Consider the following 20,734-nt stretch of genomic DNA (forward strand, 5'->3'; position numbering starts at 1 on the left):
GCTTACCTTTTTGGGTTGATACAATCTTCCCTCCCCCCAATTGTCTGGGGTTCCTGTCCTGTTCTTGTCCTTTTCATTTTATGTCCATGTTATACTCTTTTGGTACGCTAGTATTCATACATACTATTTATGGTTCAATTGCAGTATCGAGGTATTTCCAACAAAATAATTTTCTATTTGGTGTTCTCCTCTCAGGTTACTTAAACCTTTTCACATTTTTTATACCTCGTTGTTTCTTATATTACATTTTATATTTTATGCATTTGTAACATGACGGAGGGAACAAGGTTGTATTTTGGCCGGCTCCACCCCCTTTACGGGTGGCTCTGGACCAACCACTCCCCCTGTCATGCCCTTTTTAACCTGTGATGTTTTTGCCATAACCATGCTATGATTAAGGACCATTGCAGGTCCGAAACATGTTAGCTGAGTTTGCTGTGGCTGCCCTGGGATAAGTCCCAAATAAATCATTGGAGTGACTTGAAGCGGACCAAATCTCTTCTTTTCTACCTTGATCTGTGGGCTGGTTGCCCAGGTCCAGCTCGGTTCCCACTACGAGTGTAGCGGTATATCCACCTTGTCCATGCATGTAAGAATGATGTGCAGGTACTCTGCAGGGGAATGAGGAGATTCTTCCTCTATTACACATTCTTCATGTACAATCTGAACCAGGTTTATGAGTGATAGACAACACCTCTGTGTTCAATGTGCACAACATTCTCAGTGCATTCCCTGCAGCTCTGTGGGGAGAGCATATGTAGAGTATAGTACTACTGTGTAACAAAGTAAACCTGAGACGGATGAAATTAAAGTTTTGTACATACCTGGTACTTCCTCCAGCCCCCTTCAGGCTAATCAGTCCCTCGCTGTCCTCCTCCGCCACCTGGATCTTCTGCTACGAGTCCAGGTACTTGAGCCAGTCGGGTGCAGTGCGCATGCACACACTCCGCCCCCGGGAGCGTACTACACCTGCGCAGCACTATTACGCAGGTGCAGAACGCTCCTGGCTGTAGGAGCGGCACGTGGCTGGACTGTGCTGACTGGCTGAATTACCAGGACTCATAGCAGAAGATCCAGGTGGTGGAGGTGGACAGCGAGGGACTGATTAGCCTGAAGGGGGCTGGAGGAAGCCCCAGGTATGTATAAAACTTTACTTTTCATTCATCTCAGGTACCCTTTAATTTGTAGTCACCAAACCAAATGTTAACAACATATCAAATTATTTGATTTCATGAGCAATAAATCAGAATCAACGCAGAATTATTTCCATCTCATTGACCATCTCTATTAGTGACACAGCTACACATCAGGCTTTATTCTTACAGCATAGATGTTATTTAGTATATATAAGAGATTCCTGTGTACACATCATATATACAGTCACAATCAGATATGTATATCTGACTTTAAAAATACGGGGACTGCTTTATTGAAGCAGCACAAGTAACTAATTTTGATTGGTTTATTTCATTTTTGTGGACTGAGCACAGCTATTACTGTATATATACTGTATATATACATTATTTTTAATGACTATTATGTGAGAAATAGAACATTTTATCATATTTTCTATTTTAATTACAGTTACAAATTCATTAGGAGTCGGTGCATTTTTTCCCGACTCCAGGCACCCAAAATTGCTCTGACTCCACAGCCATGATACAAAGCTCTACATAAACTATCTCCTTCACACTTTAATTTATTAATCGACAGATACCATCCCTCCCAAAACCTTCGCTCCTCCATCGAGACCCAGTTGCCATCCACCTTCGTCATCTCCTCTCACTTTCACATCCAGGACTCCTTTGAAACTCTATATCACAGCCTGTCCGTCATGCTTCAAGCCTGGAAATTTTTAAATGCACCCTGAAGACGTACACAAGTTGGACAAAATAATGGAAACACCTTGAAAATCAACAAAATATATTTTAATATGGTGTAGGTCCACCTTTTGCGGCAATTACAGCCTCAATTCTCAGAGGTATTGATTCATACAAATTGTGAATTGTTACCAAAGGAATTTTAGTCCATTCTTCAGTTAAAACACCCTCCAGATCTATTAGAGCAGAAATCGACTTCTTACTTGAATCTCTAATAACGACCATAAATGCTCAATAAAGTTGAGGTCTGGGGATTGTGGTGGCCAGATGAGATGCTCAACTTCATTAGAATGTTCCTCGTGCCATTCTTTATCAAGTCTAGCTGTATGGATTGGGGCATTATCTTAAAAGATGGCATTCCCCTCCGGAAACAGTTCTTGAACCATAGGATGAACTTGGTTGCCCAAAATTCCTAAATAGTCTCGGCTGTTAATTCTTCCATGAAGGGAAATCATTGACCGGCGGATTTCCAAGAAATAGCACCCCGCATCACAGAACCCCCGCCATGTTTTACGGTTGGGAGAAGGCAGCCTGGATGAAATGCTTCTTTCGGCTGTCTCCAAACGTACACTCGGCCGGAGGTCAAAAATAAGGTAAACAATGATTCGTCAGAGAAAATCACATTTTTCCACTGCTCGAGGGACTAATTCTGGTGGTTTCTACACCACTTTAAATGCTTTGAAACATTTGTCTTCGAGAGCAGAGGTTTTCTAATTGCAGTTCTTTCGTGGAATCCAGATTTGTGCTCATATGTGAACACTCTCATAGGGAATAATTGCACAAGCGCTTTTAGGGCAATTTCTAAAATAGCCAGCGCTTGAAAAAATACACAAACGTTCGTAGTGTGACCAAGCCCTAAGGGCTCTTTTCCACTATGAAATGCGATTGCGATTCAATTTCCACCATGCGATTGCAATTGCGATTGAGCTACTATACTCATAGTACAGCTCAATCGCATACAAAACGCGGCAGAACGACGATTGCGATTTGACCAAAATCGCATCGCAATCGGATCGCACTAATGGAAATTGCTGCTGCAGTTTCCATTAGTTTAATGTACCTTGCGATTTGCGATCAGAATCAAATCGCAAATTGCAGGCTAGTGGAAAAAGGCCCTAACTGTGTAAACTGACATTAAATCTGATTCTAATTGATTAACCTTACAGCAAGGGAATGTGTCTTATTGCTGTCCGGGCCAGACTTACAATATGCATTGCATCGCTCAGAATGGTTCCATATATAATGGGTGTTAACTGATTTTAAATTAATGCTACCATTGTTGTTACTAACAAATCTTTAAATTGTAAGCTTATGGCAGGGTCCTCCCCTAGAGTATCCCACCTGATCATACAACCCTTCACCGGGTACCCTTCCTATTTACCAACTTGGACTAAGGGCCAGTCCTACCATGATGTCGAATTAATCACATGATTCAGGGTGGCAGACTGCAAAGGGTGGCATCAGCTCTACCCTGAGCCCATCTTTGTCAGTCCTCACTCTTCTCTGCTGCCTCTGCCTGACTCACGGAGCTTGCCTGATCGGAGTCTGTGTGTGCTGGCCCCGCTACTTAATATTACCTGCCTTGTCAGAATCCAAGTATACACCAAGTATGAACAAAGTCACACCTCAAATTATTTATGGTACACGCGGCATTGGATAATAATGCAGTTAACAGACATTCCAATGAGAGTCTGGATTCTGGCTGAAGGTATTTTGGACCATTCCTCTTCATAAAACATCTCTAGTTCATTCAGGTTTGATGGCTTCTGAGCATGGACAGCTCTCTAACTCACACAACAGATTTTCAATTATATTCAGGTCTGGGGCCTGAGATGGCCATTCCAGAACGTTGTACTTGTTCCTCTGCATGAATGCCTTAATGGATTTTGAGCAGTGTTTAGGGTCGTTGTCTTGTTGAAAGATCCAGCCCTAGGGCAACTTCAGCTTTGTCACTGATTCCTGGACATTGGTCTCCAGAATCTGCTGATACTGAGTGGAATCCATGCGTCCCTCAACTTTGACAAGATTCCCAGTCCCTGCACTGGCCACACTGCCCCACAGCATGATGGAACCACCATCATATTTTATTGTAGAAAGCAGGTGTTTTTCTTGGAATGCTGTGGTGTTTTTCCTCCATGCATAACGCCCCTTGTTATGCCCAAATAACTAAATTTTAGTTTTATTAGTCCACAGCACCTTATTCCAAAATGAAGCTGGCTTGTCCAAATGTGCCTTAGCATACCTTAAGCGGCTCTGTTTGTGCTGTGGGCGGAGAAAAGGCTTCCTCTGCATCACTCTCACATACAGCATCGCCTTGTGTAAAGTGTGCCGAATGGTTGAACAATGCTTAGTGACTTCATCTGCAGCAAGATAATGTTGTAGGTCTTTGGTGCTGGTCTGTGGGTTGACTCTGACTGTCTCACCATTCGTCGCTTTTGTTTATCCGAGATTTTTCTTGGTCTGCCACTTCAAGCCTTAAAGGACTTACGAGGCCAATACCTCAGAAAAAAAATAAAAAAAGTTATCTACCTGTGTCAGCCTGTCAGGCACGGAGGACGCCGTCCACGCCCTCCGTGCCGTTCCGCCGGGTCCCCGCCGCTCCATAGCCCCCCGAGCGGTCCCCGACCGCGCGACCCGGGTCGGGCTCTCCAGCCTGTACTAAGATGGCGGCCGGAGCTGGCCGCGGCTGCGCAGTACGCATAGCCGCGAGTGCGGCTGCGCAGCTCTAAGGCCAACCCCCTGATCCACGCTACTGTTACGTGGATCGGGGGGTTGGCCTTAGAGCTGCGCAGCCGCACTCGCGGCTATGCGTACTGCGCAGCCACGGCCAGCTCCGGCCGCCATCTTAGTACAGGCTGGAGAGCCCGACCCAGGCCGCGCGGTCGGGGACCGTTCGGGGGGCTATGGAGCGGCGGGGACCCGGCGGAACGGCACGGAGGGCGCGGACGGCGTCCTCCGTGCCTGACAGGCTGACACAGGTAGATAACTTTTTTTATTTTTTTTCTGAAGTATTGGCCTCGTAAGTCCTTTAACTTGAACTGAGCCTGCAGTCTTTCATTTCCTCAGTATGTCCCTAACTGTGGAAGAATGCTGAAATCTCTGAGACAGCTTTCTGTATCCTTCCCCTAAACCATGATGGTGAACAATCTTTATCTTCAGGTCATTTGAGAGTTGTTTTGAGACCCCCATGCAGCTACTCTTCAGAGAAGCTTAAAAGAGAATGGAAACTTGCAATTGACCCCCTTAAATACTCTTTCTCATAATTGGATTAACCTGTGTATGTAGGTCAGGGGTCACTGAGCTTACCAAGCCAATTTGAGCTCCAATAATTAGTTCTAAAGGTTTTGGAATCAATAAAATGACAAAAGCGCCCAAATGTATGCACCTACCTAATTTTATTAAAACAATTATTGTGTACTTTCTGTAAATCCAATAAACTTCATTTAACTTCTCAAATATCACTGTGTGCGTCTCCTATATGATATATTTAACTGACATTTTTTATCGCAACAACCAAAGTTTTATACAGGAAAATCATGAAAATGAACAAGGTTGCCCAAACTTTCGCATCCCACTGTATATTTTTTCTTACAAGTTTGCTTGTATCTTCTTGTTTGTCTTCCTATTTATTTATTGCTCAGCGCTGCATAATATGTTGATGCTTTATATATACAGTGGGATGCGAAAGTTTGGCCAGCGTTGTTAATCGCCATGATTATAAATCAACCAACTGTATAAATCGTTGGTTGTTATGATAAAAAATGTCAGTTAAATATATCATATAGGAGACACACACAGTGATATTTGAGAAGTTAAATTAAGTTTATTGGATTTACAGAAAGTGTGCAATAATTGTTTAACCTTTTGCCGACTGCGTCACGCCGATGGGCGTGGCCGCGGCGGCAGCCCCAGGGCCGCCTAACGCCAATTGGCATGAAGTCCTGGGGCTCTGTTTTGCAGGAGATCGCGCGCACATCTCCTGCTTGGGGGGCGGAGCTCCGCCCCGCCTTCAGTCTCCGAGCAGCTATAGCCGCTCGGGAGACTGTTAGACGGCGTGATCGCCGTCTATCTACATGGTGCAGCGCTGCGATCAGCTGCAGCGCTGCACTGGGGACAGCCATGTGACACGGCTGTCCCCCTGGGGGACAAGAGAGCGATCGGCTCTCATAGGGTAAAGCCTATGAGAGCTGATCGCTATGATTGGCTGGCTGGGGGGAGGGAGGGAGGAATAACATTTAAAGAAACAGGGTTTTTTTTTTATTTAAAAACGGCAACCATAATATTAATCACAAAAAAAATAAACATGGGGGAGCGATCAGACCCCACCAACAGAGAGCTCTGTTGGTGGGGAGAAAGGGGGGGGGGAATCACTTGTGTGCTGTGCGGCCCTGCAGCTTGGCCTTAAAGCTGCAGTGGCCAATTTGACTAAAAATGGCCTGGTCACTAGGGGGGTTTAGCCCTGCAGTCCTCAAGAGGTTAATTAGGCAAGTGCAAAAAAGAAATGAAATCAATATTTAGTAGATCCTCCTTTTCCAGAAATTACAGCCTCTAAACACTTCCAGTAGGTTCCAATGAGAGTCTGGATTCTGGTTGAAGGTATTTTGGATCATTCCGCTTTACAAAACATCTCTAGTTCATTCAGGTTTGATGGCTTCTGAGAATGGACAGCTCTCTTTAACTCGCACCACAGATTTTCAATTATATTCAGGTCTGGGGACTGAAATGGCCATTCCAGAACATTGTACTTGTTCCTCTGCATGAATGTCTTAGTGGATTTTGTAGCAGTGTTTAGGGTCGTTGCGTTGTTGAAAGATTCAGCCCCGCCACAGCTTTAGCTTTGTCATTATTTCCTGGACATTGGTCTCCAGAATCTGCTGATACTGAGTGGAATCCATGCGTCCCTCAACTTTGACAAGATTCCCAGTTCCTGCACTGGCCACACTGCCCCACAGCATGATAAAACCACCACCATATTTACTGTAGGTAGCAGGCGCTTTTCTTGAAATGCTGTGCTGTTTTTTCTCCATGCATAACGCCCCTTGTTAACTCCATTTTGGTTTCAGCAGTCCACAGCACCTTATTCCAAAATGAAGCTGGTTTGTTCAAATGTGCTTTAGCATACCTTAAGTGGCTATGTTTGTGCTGTGGGCGGAGAAAAGGCTTTCTCTGCATACAGCATCTCCTTGTGTAAAGCGCACAGAATGGTTGAATGAACGATGCACAGCGACTCCATCTGCAGCAAGATGATGTTGTAGGTCTTTGGTGCTGGTCTGTGGGTTGACTGACTTTTCTCACCATTCGTCGCTTCTGTTTATCGGAGATTTTTCGTGGTCTGCCACTTCAAGCCTTAACTTGAACTGAGCCTGTGGTCGTCCATTTCCTGAATATGTTCCTAACTGTGGAAACAGCCAGCTGAAATCTCTGAGACAGCTTTCTGTATCCTTCCTCTAAACCATGATGGTGAACAATCTTTGTCTTCAGATCAATTGAGAGTTGTTTGAGACTCCCATGTTGCTACTCTTCAGAGAAATTTAGAAGAAAAGGGAAACGTACAATTGACCCCCTTAATTGACCACCTGTGTATGTAGGTCAGGGGTCACTGAGCTTACCAAGCCAATTTGAGTTTCAAATAATTAGTTCTAAAGGTTTTGGAATCAATAAAATGACAACAGTGCCCAAATTTATGCACCTGCCTAATTTTATTTAAACAATTCGTATACAGTACACACAAGACAGTCCGTGCACTGCTTCCTTAATACACGTTTATTTCTCCAATAATTGTCATCAGCAGGTGGATAGGCACATATACAGTAACAGCTTATGTTCATGTACATATGTAATGAAGCGATCTGACCTGTGCCAAGGACGGGTGCAGGAGTGTGACCAGGGGATGAGAGGACTGCGCAGTCCTCTCATCCCCTAGTCACACTCCCGCACCCGTCCTTGGCACAGGTCAGATCGCTTCATTACATATGTACATGAACATAAGCTGTTACTGTATATGTGCCTATCCACCTGCTGATGACAATTATTGGAGAAATAAACGTGTATTAAGGAAGCAGTGCACGGACTGTCTTGTGTGTACTGTATACGAATTGATGATTTAAATAGCCTGTTTGCACGCTTCCATACACAAGGAACCAAGTTGCAGAAAGGAGTAGGACGGGGTCTCATACCATCATATGGTGCAGCAGACCTACCCATCCCCCCACTACTGAGTGCCGGGCAATCAGCATCTTTTGTGTACTTTATTTAAACAATTATTGCGCACTTCCTGTAAATGCAATAAACTTCATTTCACTTCTTAAATATCACTGTGTGTGTCTCCTATATGATATATTTATATACTGCATAGAGCCAAATTAATCCATGCCATGCACTGATGAGGATCAAACAATCCGAAACAGTCTGTATGCATGTTGGATTATTATGGCTCTGTACAAATTAACAAGTTGACACATCATTGCATTCCAGCGGTTCTAGAGGTGTGTTTAGCTTCTAAGGGTACAATGGTTAATTAGCATATATTCAGCAGTGTTGCTCTGGGAGACATCCCAAGCTCACTCCAACCTGAATTATCGCAAATTCTTACTGTTTTAAGAAAGCAAACTTTTGTTTTTCTTATATGATATATTTAACTGACATTATCGTAACAACCAATGATTTATACAGGAAAATCATGACGATTAACAAGGTTGCCCAAACTTTCGCATCCCACTGTATATAATAAATAACAATAATAATACTTAGTTCCATGTATAAATACTGGAAATTATAATGAAAGTGAGGATTCAAAGTTATTATACATAACAGTTCAAAAACTGGTGCTAGTCTACTTTAGGAGACCCAGCAGGAAACCTCATAGGGAAATTCAGCTAACGTGCACCCTCCCGAACTGCTAGGTTTCAGATAGGTTATAGTTAACTAGGTCCACACTATTTGGCCAATCACAATGCTTTGTGCTGTAAGAGGGTACTGCAATTGAATAACTGCTCTCTATGAGAATTTCTGCTGGGTCACCTAAAATAGACTAGTTCCCAAAAAACATTCTTATTCTGCTATCTATACAGTGCTAGTATCTTTAGGTGACTTAGCAGGAAACCCTGATTGGAAAATTCTGCTATCTTGATCAACTTCTCATTCTCACATAGGTTGTAGTAATAATATGCCCATAGTATTCGACTGAACGGAAATGTTGGAAAACTAGACTTAACCAGGACTTCCAGTACAAGACTAACCTGCTGCAGTTCCACACCCGCCCTTGCTCATGCAAAGCAGGAATACTTTACCAAGCTCATCGGAGCACAAGCTTCCAACCTCTTTTTGCCACTTTCAACTCCCTGCTTAAACCCACCCCCCACCCTCCATTTCCTCCCTCTCTGCCACAGTTTTAGCCACCCACTTCACCAACAAAATTGTCTCCATCCGTCAGGAAATTTCCAATCTTCACCTCCCACCCCCTCCTCCTCCACCCTATCCTCCCCTCACCTCCTTCACTCCTACTACTACCGAGGAAGTCAACCACCTACTGCAGACTTCCCATACCACTACTTCCCCCCTTGACCCCATCCCTTCTGATTTACTCCAGCCTCACTTCACGGAATTGGCCCCAGTCCTCACTACCCTGTTTAACCTCTCCCTATCCACAGGCACCTTCCCCTCAGACTTCAAGCAGGCCACTGTACTACCCCTACTCAAGAAACCCTCCCTTGACCGCTCTATCTCCCTCCTCCCCTTTGCCTCAAAACTCCTTGAGCATCTGGTTCACAAACGCCTGACCCAGTACCTCAATGCCAACTCACTGCTAAACCCACGGCAATCTGGATTTCGGCCTACCCACTCAACCGAAAATGCTCTCACCAAAGTGGCCTTAGCTAAAGCTGAAGGTCAATACTCCATTCTCCTCCTCCTTGACCTTTCAGCAGCTTTTGACACAGTAGTTCATCCCCTACTCCTCCAGTACATGGGCATTCACGATCTCACCCTGACCTGGCTTTCATCCTACCTCTCCAACCGCTCCTTCACGACCACCTTCAATGAGTCCTCGTCCACCCCCACCTACCTCTCGGTGGGAGTCCCCCAAGGCTCGGTTGTTGGCCCCCTACTGTTCACCCTATACACATCCTCCATTGGCAAGGTTATCTCCTCCATGGGTTTTAACTATCATCTGTATGCAGATGACACCCAGATCTACCTCCACATCCCTGACATATCCACCACTACCATGGACAAGGTCTCCTCCTGCCCATCAGCCATCTCCTCCTGGATGTCCGCTCGGTACCTGAAACTAAATCTAGACAAAACGGAATTTATGATCTTCCCACCCTGGCCATCCATGAACCTCCCAGATGTGCATGTCACTGTTAATCACACAACCATTCGCCCTACCTCTCAAGCCCGCTGTCTGGGTGTCACCTTGGACTCCGCACTCTCCTTCACTCCCCACATCCAAAACCTCACAAAGTCCTGCAACTTCCACCTTCGTAACATCTGTAAGATTCGCCCTTTCCTGACCTCTGCCACCACCAAACTCCTCATCCATGCCCTCATAATTTCCCGCCTTGACTACTGCAATGCCCTTCTGTCTGGTCTCCCTATGACCCGAATATCCCCACTGCAGTCCATCATGAATGCGGCAGCCAGAATTATCCACTTCTCCCATCGCTCCACCACGGCGGATCCCCTCCTTGAATCCCTCCACTGGCTTCCTATCCAGTCCAGAATCAGATTCAAGATACTGTGTCTGACCTACAAATCTGTCCACAAAACCTGTCCAACCTACATTTCCGATCTTACTCAGGAGGTACACACCTAGCTGCTCACTCCGCTCTTCCAATGAACTTCGTCTGACCGCCCCCCGCATCACCTAGTCCCATGCACGCCTCCAGGACTTCTGAAGAGCTGCTCCAACACTATGGAACTCCCTACCTCCACCCATTAGGGCAGCCCCCTCCAACATCTACAAGAAGGCCCTCAAAACTCACCTTTTCCCTCTGGCCTACCACCCCTCACTAGTGCTCTAAACCCACAGCTGAACTTTGGTCCCCTACCTTTCATGTCCTTACCTCTTCCTCTAGATTGTAAGCCTTTGGGCAGGGTCCTCCTCCTTTTGTGTTGATCATGCACCTAAATTACTGTGAACCCATGCTATGCATCTGAGTGAACCTAACTTGCCTAATCTCCATGTTCCCATACAGTGACTGACTAAGCATTACCTTATCCTCATACTGTGCTGCATGATCTGGTCTTTCTTGTATTCCAGTATTGTCATTTTGCTGTATGTCACCACTAAATATTGTCTTTAACCTAAACTAATGTCCAGCGCTGCGCAATATGTTGGTGCTTTATAAATACAATAAATAAATAATTAGAATGCTTCAAGATGTAGTGGGTGCTGTGATTGGAGAACTGTTCTCTATGGGTTTTCCTGCTGGGTCATCAAAACTATACCAGCTACACTTCTATTTCATTCAGCAATACACTTTGTAGAAACTTAAAAAAAAAAGTTTCACCCACCTGGGGCTTTTTCTAGCCCCAGAAGTCTGTTAGGTCTCATGCAGTAGTTCCACTACGAGCCATGCCTCTGCTCTACCCTCCGAAAGATCGTGACCTGTGGCTGGGTCGGGATTTTCTGTGCATTCAGGCCTCATGATCGCGCTCCTGTCGCCAGGAAAGCTCTGCACTTGCGTAGTTCAGAGAGAATTGAACTGCCGAAGCATGATCATGAGAGCCGCACAGAACGCATGCATAAAAGATCCCGACTCACCCGCGGGACGTGTACTTCTGGATGCGAGAGCCAGAGCGGCATGGGATCTACAGACTTTTAGGGGTTGAAGAAGCCACAGGTGAGTGAAACTTTTTTTTTTTAGCCGGATGTATCCCTTCAGGTGACCTAGTAGACTGCTTGCCCTGCAGATCAGTAGAGACATCGATCATCGTCATTGCACACTAGTACAGGTCAAAAGAAGAATAAAGCACTATATCACCTGTGCTACCATGCGCAGCTCTGTCTGTGCCATGTGCTGGACTCCTGCAACTGAAGGATCCTGTTATTCACAAAGAGAGCAAACCTCTGAGCGAGTTGTGGCACAAGGGCTTTTTTTATTACAGTTGTAACGACAAATATTGCAACCTGTAATATTTAGCAACTTAAATAGACTGTGCTTAACTGCGCATGCATGCCCTCTTTCACATTTCCCAGCTGTCATTATTTGCAACTGCCGGTGTTTAGTTCTCTCCAGGAGGGTTTATTTGTTGCCCACCAGGGGGTGGGGGATTATTACTTCCCTCCAGGGGGGTTATTAGTTGCCCACCGGGGGGGGGGGGGTGTCTTTTTTCCTCGGGGGGGTTGGGAGGGGTTATTAGTTGCCCAGTAGAGGAGGGTTCTGTGTGAGAGAATAGGGTTAGCTTGGGTTGCATTTTCTGACACAATTACATTAAACTCAATGGATAGGTTGCACTTTCTGATAGCTATAAGTATGATTTATCGCAACTGGCTGCAAAATATTATAAAGTTGTAAACATTTTCACCACACCGTGCATACCTCCCAACTTTTTGAGATGAGAAAGAGGAACACTTAAAGAGGAACTGTAACATCAAAATGTCCCCTGGGGGGGTACTCACCTCGGGTGGGGGAAGCCTCAGGATCCTAATGAGGCTTCCCACGCCGTCCTCCGTCCCTTGGGGGTCTCGCTTCCCGGCTCCTGCGCAGGCGCTCTGGTGGCTGTCGGCTCCGAAGTAGGCAGAAATACCCGATCGTTGTCGGGTCTGCTCTACTGCGCAGGCGCAAGTCTCCGGCGCCTGCGCAGTAGAGCGGACCCGACGGAGATCGGGTATTTCCGTCTAGTTCCGAGCCGAAAGCAGCCACAGCGCCCCCGCTGGAGCCTGCAAAGGTAAATATTGAACTGACAGTCGGGTCTGTCGCCGGCTGTTCGGAGGGCTGCAGCGAGACCCCCGTGGGACAGAGGACGGCGTGGGAAACCTCATTAGGATCCCGAGGCTTCCCCCACCCGAGGTGAGTACCCCCCAGGGGATCTTTTTGATGTTACAGAGTCTCTTTAAGCCACGCCCCTGCCCACGCATACAATAAAGATTTCATTCGAAAAATATGTTTTATAATTCAAACCAGGGGCGGACATACGGCCGTGCAAGCGCACAAGGGCCCCTCGAGTTCCGTTTCTCCAGGGGCCCATTAAGTGTCGCCGGGTTATTTTATTTTTTTTAAAACTTGTTTTCCCCGGGGCCCCTGACTCCTATCCTCCCCCTCCCTCACCTCGGGGGCCCCCCTCATATTATGAGCGGCGGTTACAGCAAGGCTCCGGCGGGGTAAATCAGACGCTAGAAGTCCAGCCTCCCGATTTACGCTGTCTCCTCTGTATGCTGCTCGCACAGCTTCCTGATTTAGTGCGAGCAGCAATTACAGAGGAGACAGCGTGGACCAGGAGGCAGGACCTCTATCGCCTGCTGGAGCCCGCCAGAGCCTTGCTGTAACAGCATAATAGGAGAGGGGCCCCCAGGTAAGGGAGGGGGAGGATAGGAGTCGGAGCCCCCACCCCCAATGAGCTACCTAACTGCCCACCCCACTACCTATCCTCCCACCCGGCTACCTATCTGCCTACCAGCTACCTATCTGCCCAACCGGCTACCTATCTGCCTACACTGCCCACCCGGCTACCTAACTGCCTACTGTCCCACCCGGCTACCTAACTGCCTACCGTCCCACCCGGCTACCTAACTGCCCACCCGGCTACCTATCTGCCTACCCTCCCACCCGGCTATGTAACTGCCCACCCGGGTGCCTATCTGCCTACCCTCCCACCCAGCTACTTAACTGCCCACCCGGTTACCTATCTGCCTACCCTCCCACCTGACTACCTAACTGCCCACCCGGCTACCTATCTGCCTACCCTCCCACCCGGCTACCAAACTGCCCACCCTTCCACCCGGCTACCTAACTGCCCACCCGGCTACTTATCTGCCTACCCTTCCACTTGGCTACGTAACTGTCTGCCCGGCTACCTATCTGCACACCCGGCTACCTATCTGCCTCCCCTCCCACCCTGCTACCTATCTGCCTACTCTCCCACCCAGCTACCTAACTGCCCACCCGGCTACCTCTCTGCCTACTCTCCCACCCAGCTACCTAACTGCCCACCAGGCTACCTCTCTGCCTACTCTCCCACCCAGCTACCTAACTGCCCACCCGGCTACCTATCTGCCTACCCTCCCACCCAGCTACCTAACTGCCCACCCAGCTACCTATCTGCCTACCCTCCCACCCGGTTACCTATCTGCCCCCCGGCTACCTATCTGCCCACCCTTTCACCCAGCTACCTAACTGACCACCCTGCCACCCGGCTACCCATCTGCCCACCCTCCCACCTGGCTACCTATCCCCACCCAGCTACCTATCTGCCCACCCTGCCACCCGGCTACCTATCTGCCCACCTTGCCACCCGGCTACCTATCTGCCCACCTTGCCACCCGGCTACCTATCTGCCCACCCTGCCACCCAGCTATCTATATGCCCACCCTGCCACACGGCTACCTATATGCCTACACTCCCACCGGCTACCTATATGCCCACAAAAACTAAACACCATGGTACATATAGTCATAAGCAACCCAGGTGGGCACAAGCACTGGTCAAACAACTATAGCAAAACACCAACACACTACCAGTATATGCTGTTCCACCACCTGCCATTTATTGTAGAATTAAAATTCCTTTAAAAGGTTGCAGATCCAATATAAATTGACAGTAATGGTTACATATAAGTATATGCACACCGATAATCGTAAAGGGCAATTCTGCAAAAAACTTGTCTCAAGCTGTAAGAATCAAAGGCAGACACATGCAAATTGGATATAACAATTACAACAATTATATCATTCTACCAACATTGCACACCGGGCAAATGACCACAGCTAGCATAGGTAGTAAATAACTGTGTGTGACCAGTACACAATGCTCGTAACTTGCCCCATGTACAGGTGGTAAAGGTAACTGCCTCCCCCCCCCCAATCGCGACACCATTGCCCCAAAAAAAAAATGCAATTCCTTCCTCAAAAAGGGGTCATCGCCCCAATAGTTGAAAAAACAATTCTTGATAGTGGTACTTGATAGAATCAAATTAATATTATATATATATATACATATACACATATACATACAGTGGAGGAAATAATTATTTGACCCCTCACTGATTTTGTAAGTTTGTCCAATGACAAAGAAATGAAAAGTCTCAGAACAGTATCATTTCAATGGTAGGTTTATTTTAACAGTGGCAGATAGCACATCAAAAGGAAAATCGAAAAAATAACCTTAAATAAAAGATAGCAACTGATTTGCATTTCATTGAGTGAAATAAGTTTTTGAACCCTCTAACAATAAAAGACTTAATACTTAGTGGAAAAACCCTTGTTTGCAAGCACAGAGGTCAAAGTTTCTTGTAATTGATGACCAAGTTTGCACACATTTTAGGAGGAATGTTGGTCCACTCCTCTTTGCAGATCATCTCTAAATCCCTAAGGTTTCCAGGCTGTCTCTGTGCAACTCTGAACTTGAGCTCCCTCCATAGGTTTTCTATTGGATGAAGGTCCGGAGACTGACTAGGCCACTCCATGACCTTAATGTGCTTCTTCTTGAGCCACTCCTTTGTTGCCTTTGCTGTATGTTTTGGGTCATTGTCGTGCTGGAACACCCATCCACGACCCATTTTCAGTTTCCTGGCAGAGGGAAGGAGGTTGTCGTTCAGGATTTCACGATACATGGCTCCGTCCATTTTCCGGTTAATGCGATTAAGTTGTTCTGTGCCCTTAGCAGAAAAACACCCCCAAAGCAAAATGTTTCCACCCCCATGCTTGACGGTGGCAATGGTGTTTTGGGGGTCATAGGCAGCATTTTTCTTCCTCCAAACACAGCGAGTTGAGTTAATGCCAAAGAGCTCTATTTTGGTCTCATCAGACCACAGCACCTTCTCCCAGTCACTCAGGTGTTCATTGGCAAACTTCAGACGGGCCTGCACATGTGCCTTCTTGAGCAGGGGGACCTTGCGAGCCCTGCAGGATTTTAATCCGTTGCGGTGTAATGTGTTTCCAATGGTTTTCTTGGTGACTGTGGTCCCTGCTAATTTGAGGTCATTCACTAACTCCTCCCGTGTAGTTCTAGGATGCTATTTCACCTTTCTCAGAACCATTGACACCCCACGAGGTGAGATCTTGCGCTGAGCCCCAGAGCGAGGTCGATTGATGGTCATTTTGTGCTCCTTCCATTTTCGAACAATCGCACCAACAGTTGTCACCTTCTCTCTGGTGGCGTCGGCGTCCCGTCAATCCACCACGGCGTCTCCGCTGTTAGTATCCAAAAAGGTCCCGGCGGGCCTGCCAAATACTTCCGCACACCTCGTGACGTCAGACGCACCTGACTCCGCCCTACGCGTTTTGTCCGTTCGGACTCATCAGGAGCTTGTCGGCGGAGACGCCGTGGTGGATTGACGGGACGCCGACGCCACCAGAGAGGTGGTAACCGCTGGGCTAAACTGCCCGATAGGCGCAGATATCAGTTAGCTCATGTAAGTGCGCTGGATAGCGCAGTCACTTTACTGTTGTGTATATATTACGCTATGAGCGTTTTTATCATCTGTTTTACATGGCTATTGGATTAAAAAGCTACTACTTATGATGGCAGCAGCAGCAGCCTGGTCATTGTGTACTAAATGCTAGACCCACCTGGATTTGAGGTGAAAAGGATCTGGTGAGCGCATATTATTGCGGGAGAGGTGCTGTGTTCACAATTGAAGTTTTTTCATCACGTGTGCATCACTGTTCACTGGGGGAGTGAAACTGTTGACATTAATCATAGTAACGCACTATGTGCAGCATATTAATTTCTTTCATAGATCTAAAGAAGGTCTGAAGAGGAGCGCTGTCTTTATCAATTTGTATGAACTCCTATGGGACTTGTGATAGCGAAAACTCTAATTGTGGTGATCAATATTGACCATTTCATACAGGGCAGGCGCAGTTTGTGATGTTAGTGTATCATTTTTACCAGAATCTTTCGGTTCTGGTATCCTTTAAATACGCTGGCTTGCTCAGACATATGGACAGAATCATCAGATTGGACTCTGTATTCTCACAATATTACCATATAGTCCACCATAAATGGTTTAGTGCAGAGTTATATCTGAGATTAAAATTGACCATACTTGATATTAAAGCTGGCCATACACTAGGCTGATTACCCGCCGATCGACAGCAGATTCGATCACTGGGATCGAATCTGCTGTCACATCGTTCACATCGTCCCGAAATAGATCGCTCCCGTCGATCGCTCCACGTGGGAAATTACCGCCGATTGCCAGCGGGTAGGGAGCGCATCGCTAGAGGCGTATGATCGACGCAGGTATACATTACCTGAAGCTGGCTCCCGGCATCTTCTCCGCATCACCTCCCGGCTCCCATCTTCTCCGCATCACCTCCCGCATCCGGCATCCGTGTATAACTTCCCGTGTCACTGATGTGACAGCAGAAGTACAAATAGAGGGCTCTCTATATGAACTTCCGCTGTCACTGGAGTGACAGAAAGTTATACGCGGATGCCGTGATGCGGAGAAGATGCCCGGGACCAGGCTTCAGGTGATGTATGCGGGGGTGGGGTCGACAGGCGACAGCGGCAGCTCAGCAGATGGTGAATCGGTTTCAGGCTGAGATCGATTCACAATCTGTTTGCAGTAAAGGCAGCCATACGATCCCTCTCTGATCAGATTGGATCAGAGAGGGATCTATCTGTTGGTCGAATCTGATGGCAAATCGACCAGTGTACGGCTACATTTATTAGAGTTAGTCCATATAATAGTTACCACCTCCTCCAAGGATCGATCGGATGCATCATCCACGGACTGCCACTCGGGCCCAGCTAACCGCAGGTTGCTTATGATTCCTACTGTGGGAGTACTTGCCTGTTTAGGCCAAACTCGGGGCAGCTCTCTTTCAGCATGTATCGCATTATCCGTTCTGCTACGGTGTCTCCGTTCCGTAAGGGTACGATGCTACGATCCGGCGGGAAAGCAGAGGGGGGTCCGTGGATGATGCATCCAATCGATCTTTGGAGGAGGTGGTAACTATTATAGCCACCCTCCCACCTTGCTATCTATCTGATGCTACCTATCTGCCCACCCTGTCACCCGGCTATTTGCCCACCGGGCTATCTATCTACTTACCCGGCTAGATATCTGCCCACCCTCTCACCTGGCTATCTATCTGCCCCCCCCCCCAAGGCTATCTGATCTGCCCACCCTCCCACTAGGCTATCTTAATGCAGATGTTACATGTATGCATCAAGAAATATATCTGGGCCTCAGGGAAGGTTGCCATAGACTGTATTGGTAAATATTTGCAATGTGTAACCACACCCAATTTAGTTATGGCCACACCCACTTTTAGCTGCCTGTTAGGGGCCCACAATTGATATTTTGCACAGGGGCCCACTGCTGGCTGTGTCCGCCACTGATTCAAACCACACTTGTCCTTTCTATCCTGGTTCATTTTAACATTTTAAAAGTAGTAATGTATCAATTTAAAGGACAAGAATAAAGTTTAGAGTCAAACACATTTTTTAGTAGAGAAACATATATATTTACATACAGAGAGAGGGACAAAGTCCTGAAAGAGGGACAAATGAGGATGAAAGAAGGACAGAGGGTCAGGGCTCCCAAAGAAGGACAATTGGGAGCTATGATGACAGTGGGACAGGTGGCATAGTGCTCTTTTCTCCGAGTATGCAATGATGCTACGCAAGCAGGCTTGTGGGTCACTTCAAGAACACTCTCATTTTTGTATAGATATATATTACAACTCATATGTAAAATTTGCACCTGAAATGGCGTAGGAAAACATGATACAAGAAACTAGCACTAGAGTAAATGCAATTGAAATTTTTACCACCATTGATTAACTTGATAGTTTTTACCATGATTAACTTTTAAACAATGAATTACCCGCTGTGCTGAAAAACCTCCCGCACACCGGTCCCCTCGCTGCTCTCACCAAGGGCGCCGCCATGTTGCCTGTCACTTATTTTCTACGTCACCTTCTGCAGACATGGTGAAAGCGCAAGAATGGAAGAACCTGACGTTACGCCATCTTGAGGAAGTTCTGCGTAACTGCTTGGCTTTGGCTGACGGAAAACAGAGACGGAGCTATAGAAAAAAAAAATGCTCTGCGCTGCGATCTGATTCTTGTTTACTTCGTTCAAATGCTTATAACCCAGTGCTTATAAAATCAGCATCTGTGCATTGCTGTCTCAAGTTACTATACTGCAATTTAAAATTCTGTTTTTACGCGATCGCATGGTCTATGCTAGAGAAACAAATTAGACGTACAATAATGATTTTATATAATTATAAATAAAGTGTTTCCCCGAAAATAAGACGTGTCTTGTATTAATTTTTGCTTCAAAAGATGTGCTAGCCTAGGGCTTATTTTCAGGGGATAATATCTTCTATTGCTATGCTATGAACATGAAGAATAAAGAGCATGTAGGATTTAATGATGCCTCCTGTATATGATGCTCCCACACTGACAAACCATTGTATTGCACAGTATTGTATACAATACAATACAATAACATTTCTATAGCACTTTTCTCCCATAGGACTCAAAGCGCTTAGGCTCTCTCAGATTCAGTAATTAGTAGGATGAAGTATTCACACAACAAAAGTTATATTTCTGCAAATGCCAGACTGAACAGGTTGGTTTTCAGTCTGGATTTAAACACATCCAGGGATGGGGCTGTCCTGATCTGTTGAGGTAAGGAGTTCCAAAACGTAGGAGCAGCATGACAGAAGGCTCTGGGACCAAAAGTTTCCAAGTGGACTCTGGGTATGACTAGATTATTAGAACCTGTGGATCTGAGAATGCGGGGATTGCTACGCAGCTGTAACATATCTGTCATGTATCCAGGGCCTAGATTATTCAGGGATTTAAATGTCAGTAGGCCGATCTTGAATAGGACCCTCCATTCTATAGGTAGCCAGTGAAGGGAATGCAGGACTAGCATTATGTGGCAGTGACGGGGTTGGTTGGTTAGCAGTCTGGCAGCAGTATTCTGTATCAGCTGTAGGCGGTACAAGACCTTTTTTGGAAGGCCAGTGTAGAGAGCATTGCAGTAGTCCAGTCGGGATGTGATGAAGGCGTGGACTAAGGTTGGCAGATCTTCTGGGGGTATGAGGTGCTTGATTTTTGCAATGTTCTTCAGGTGAAAATAGGATGATTTCACCACAGCAGAGATACTGATGATCAGGCACCTGCCCTGTCATCCTTGCACACAACCGATAACCTTGTTGTTGTTTGCTGAAATGACAGGACCCACGCGTTCAACAAGCACTTTCGACCGAGATCTTCCCAACATGTCCGATCGATACATTTGACCGATTTCAGACTGCAATAGGTCAAATCACCGATCAGGCATGCTTGTTGTGGCATTGGTTTTCATCCAATAAATTATCGACTTGTTGAAACTGTTGAATGTTGAAAGGGGCCACAAAATTGGTAGATGTATGAGCACCTTTAGTGTGAGGGGAAGGTGGCAAGTTGGTAAGGTTACAGATTTAGAGAAAATTTAGGGTTAAGGTGGCCTAGTCGTTAGCCACCAGATTCAACCACCAGAGATCCACTTCAGCATGAAATCTATTGGAAATCTGTAGAGCTGCCTGTTGGACCCCTCAGGTCCCGACCCCTCCCCCCCCCATCCCCCCTACCCAGCTATGTACTCCCCCGAGCTGTGCAGAGTGTTTCAGTGGCGCGTAGGCTCACCTCTCCACCAGATACAACAATGATTATCCAGTGCTAA

At 46.5% G+C, this 20,734-nt stretch overlaps 1 protein-coding gene across 2 annotated transcripts in view; it reads right to left on the bottom strand.

The window, feature by feature from the left end:
- Nucleotides 1–19,039, bottom strand: part of MRPL38 (mitochondrial ribosomal protein L38) — a 74,911-nt gene extending 55,872 nt beyond the window's left edge. Inside the window, exon 1 of one of the 2 annotated variants that reach the window (XM_068264472.1) lies at nucleotides 18,882–19,039. In XM_068264472.1, coding sequence (XP_068120573.1) covers nucleotides 18,882–18,945 — 64 coding nt within the window. In that variant the 5' untranslated portion in view covers nucleotides 18,946–19,039. Of the gene's footprint in view, nucleotides 1–11,866; nucleotides 11,909–18,881 lie in introns of those variants that run through there. The other variant, XM_068264473.1, reaches the window with a different exon arrangement.
- Between the last annotated feature and the right edge of the window lie 1,695 nt (nucleotides 19,040–20,734).

The sequence above is a fragment of the Hyperolius riggenbachi genome, chromosome 12 (assembly GCF_040937935.1).
Source record: "Hyperolius riggenbachi isolate aHypRig1 chromosome 12, aHypRig1.pri, whole genome shotgun sequence".
NCBI lineage: Eukaryota > Metazoa > Chordata > Amphibia > Anura > Hyperoliidae > Hyperolius > Hyperolius riggenbachi.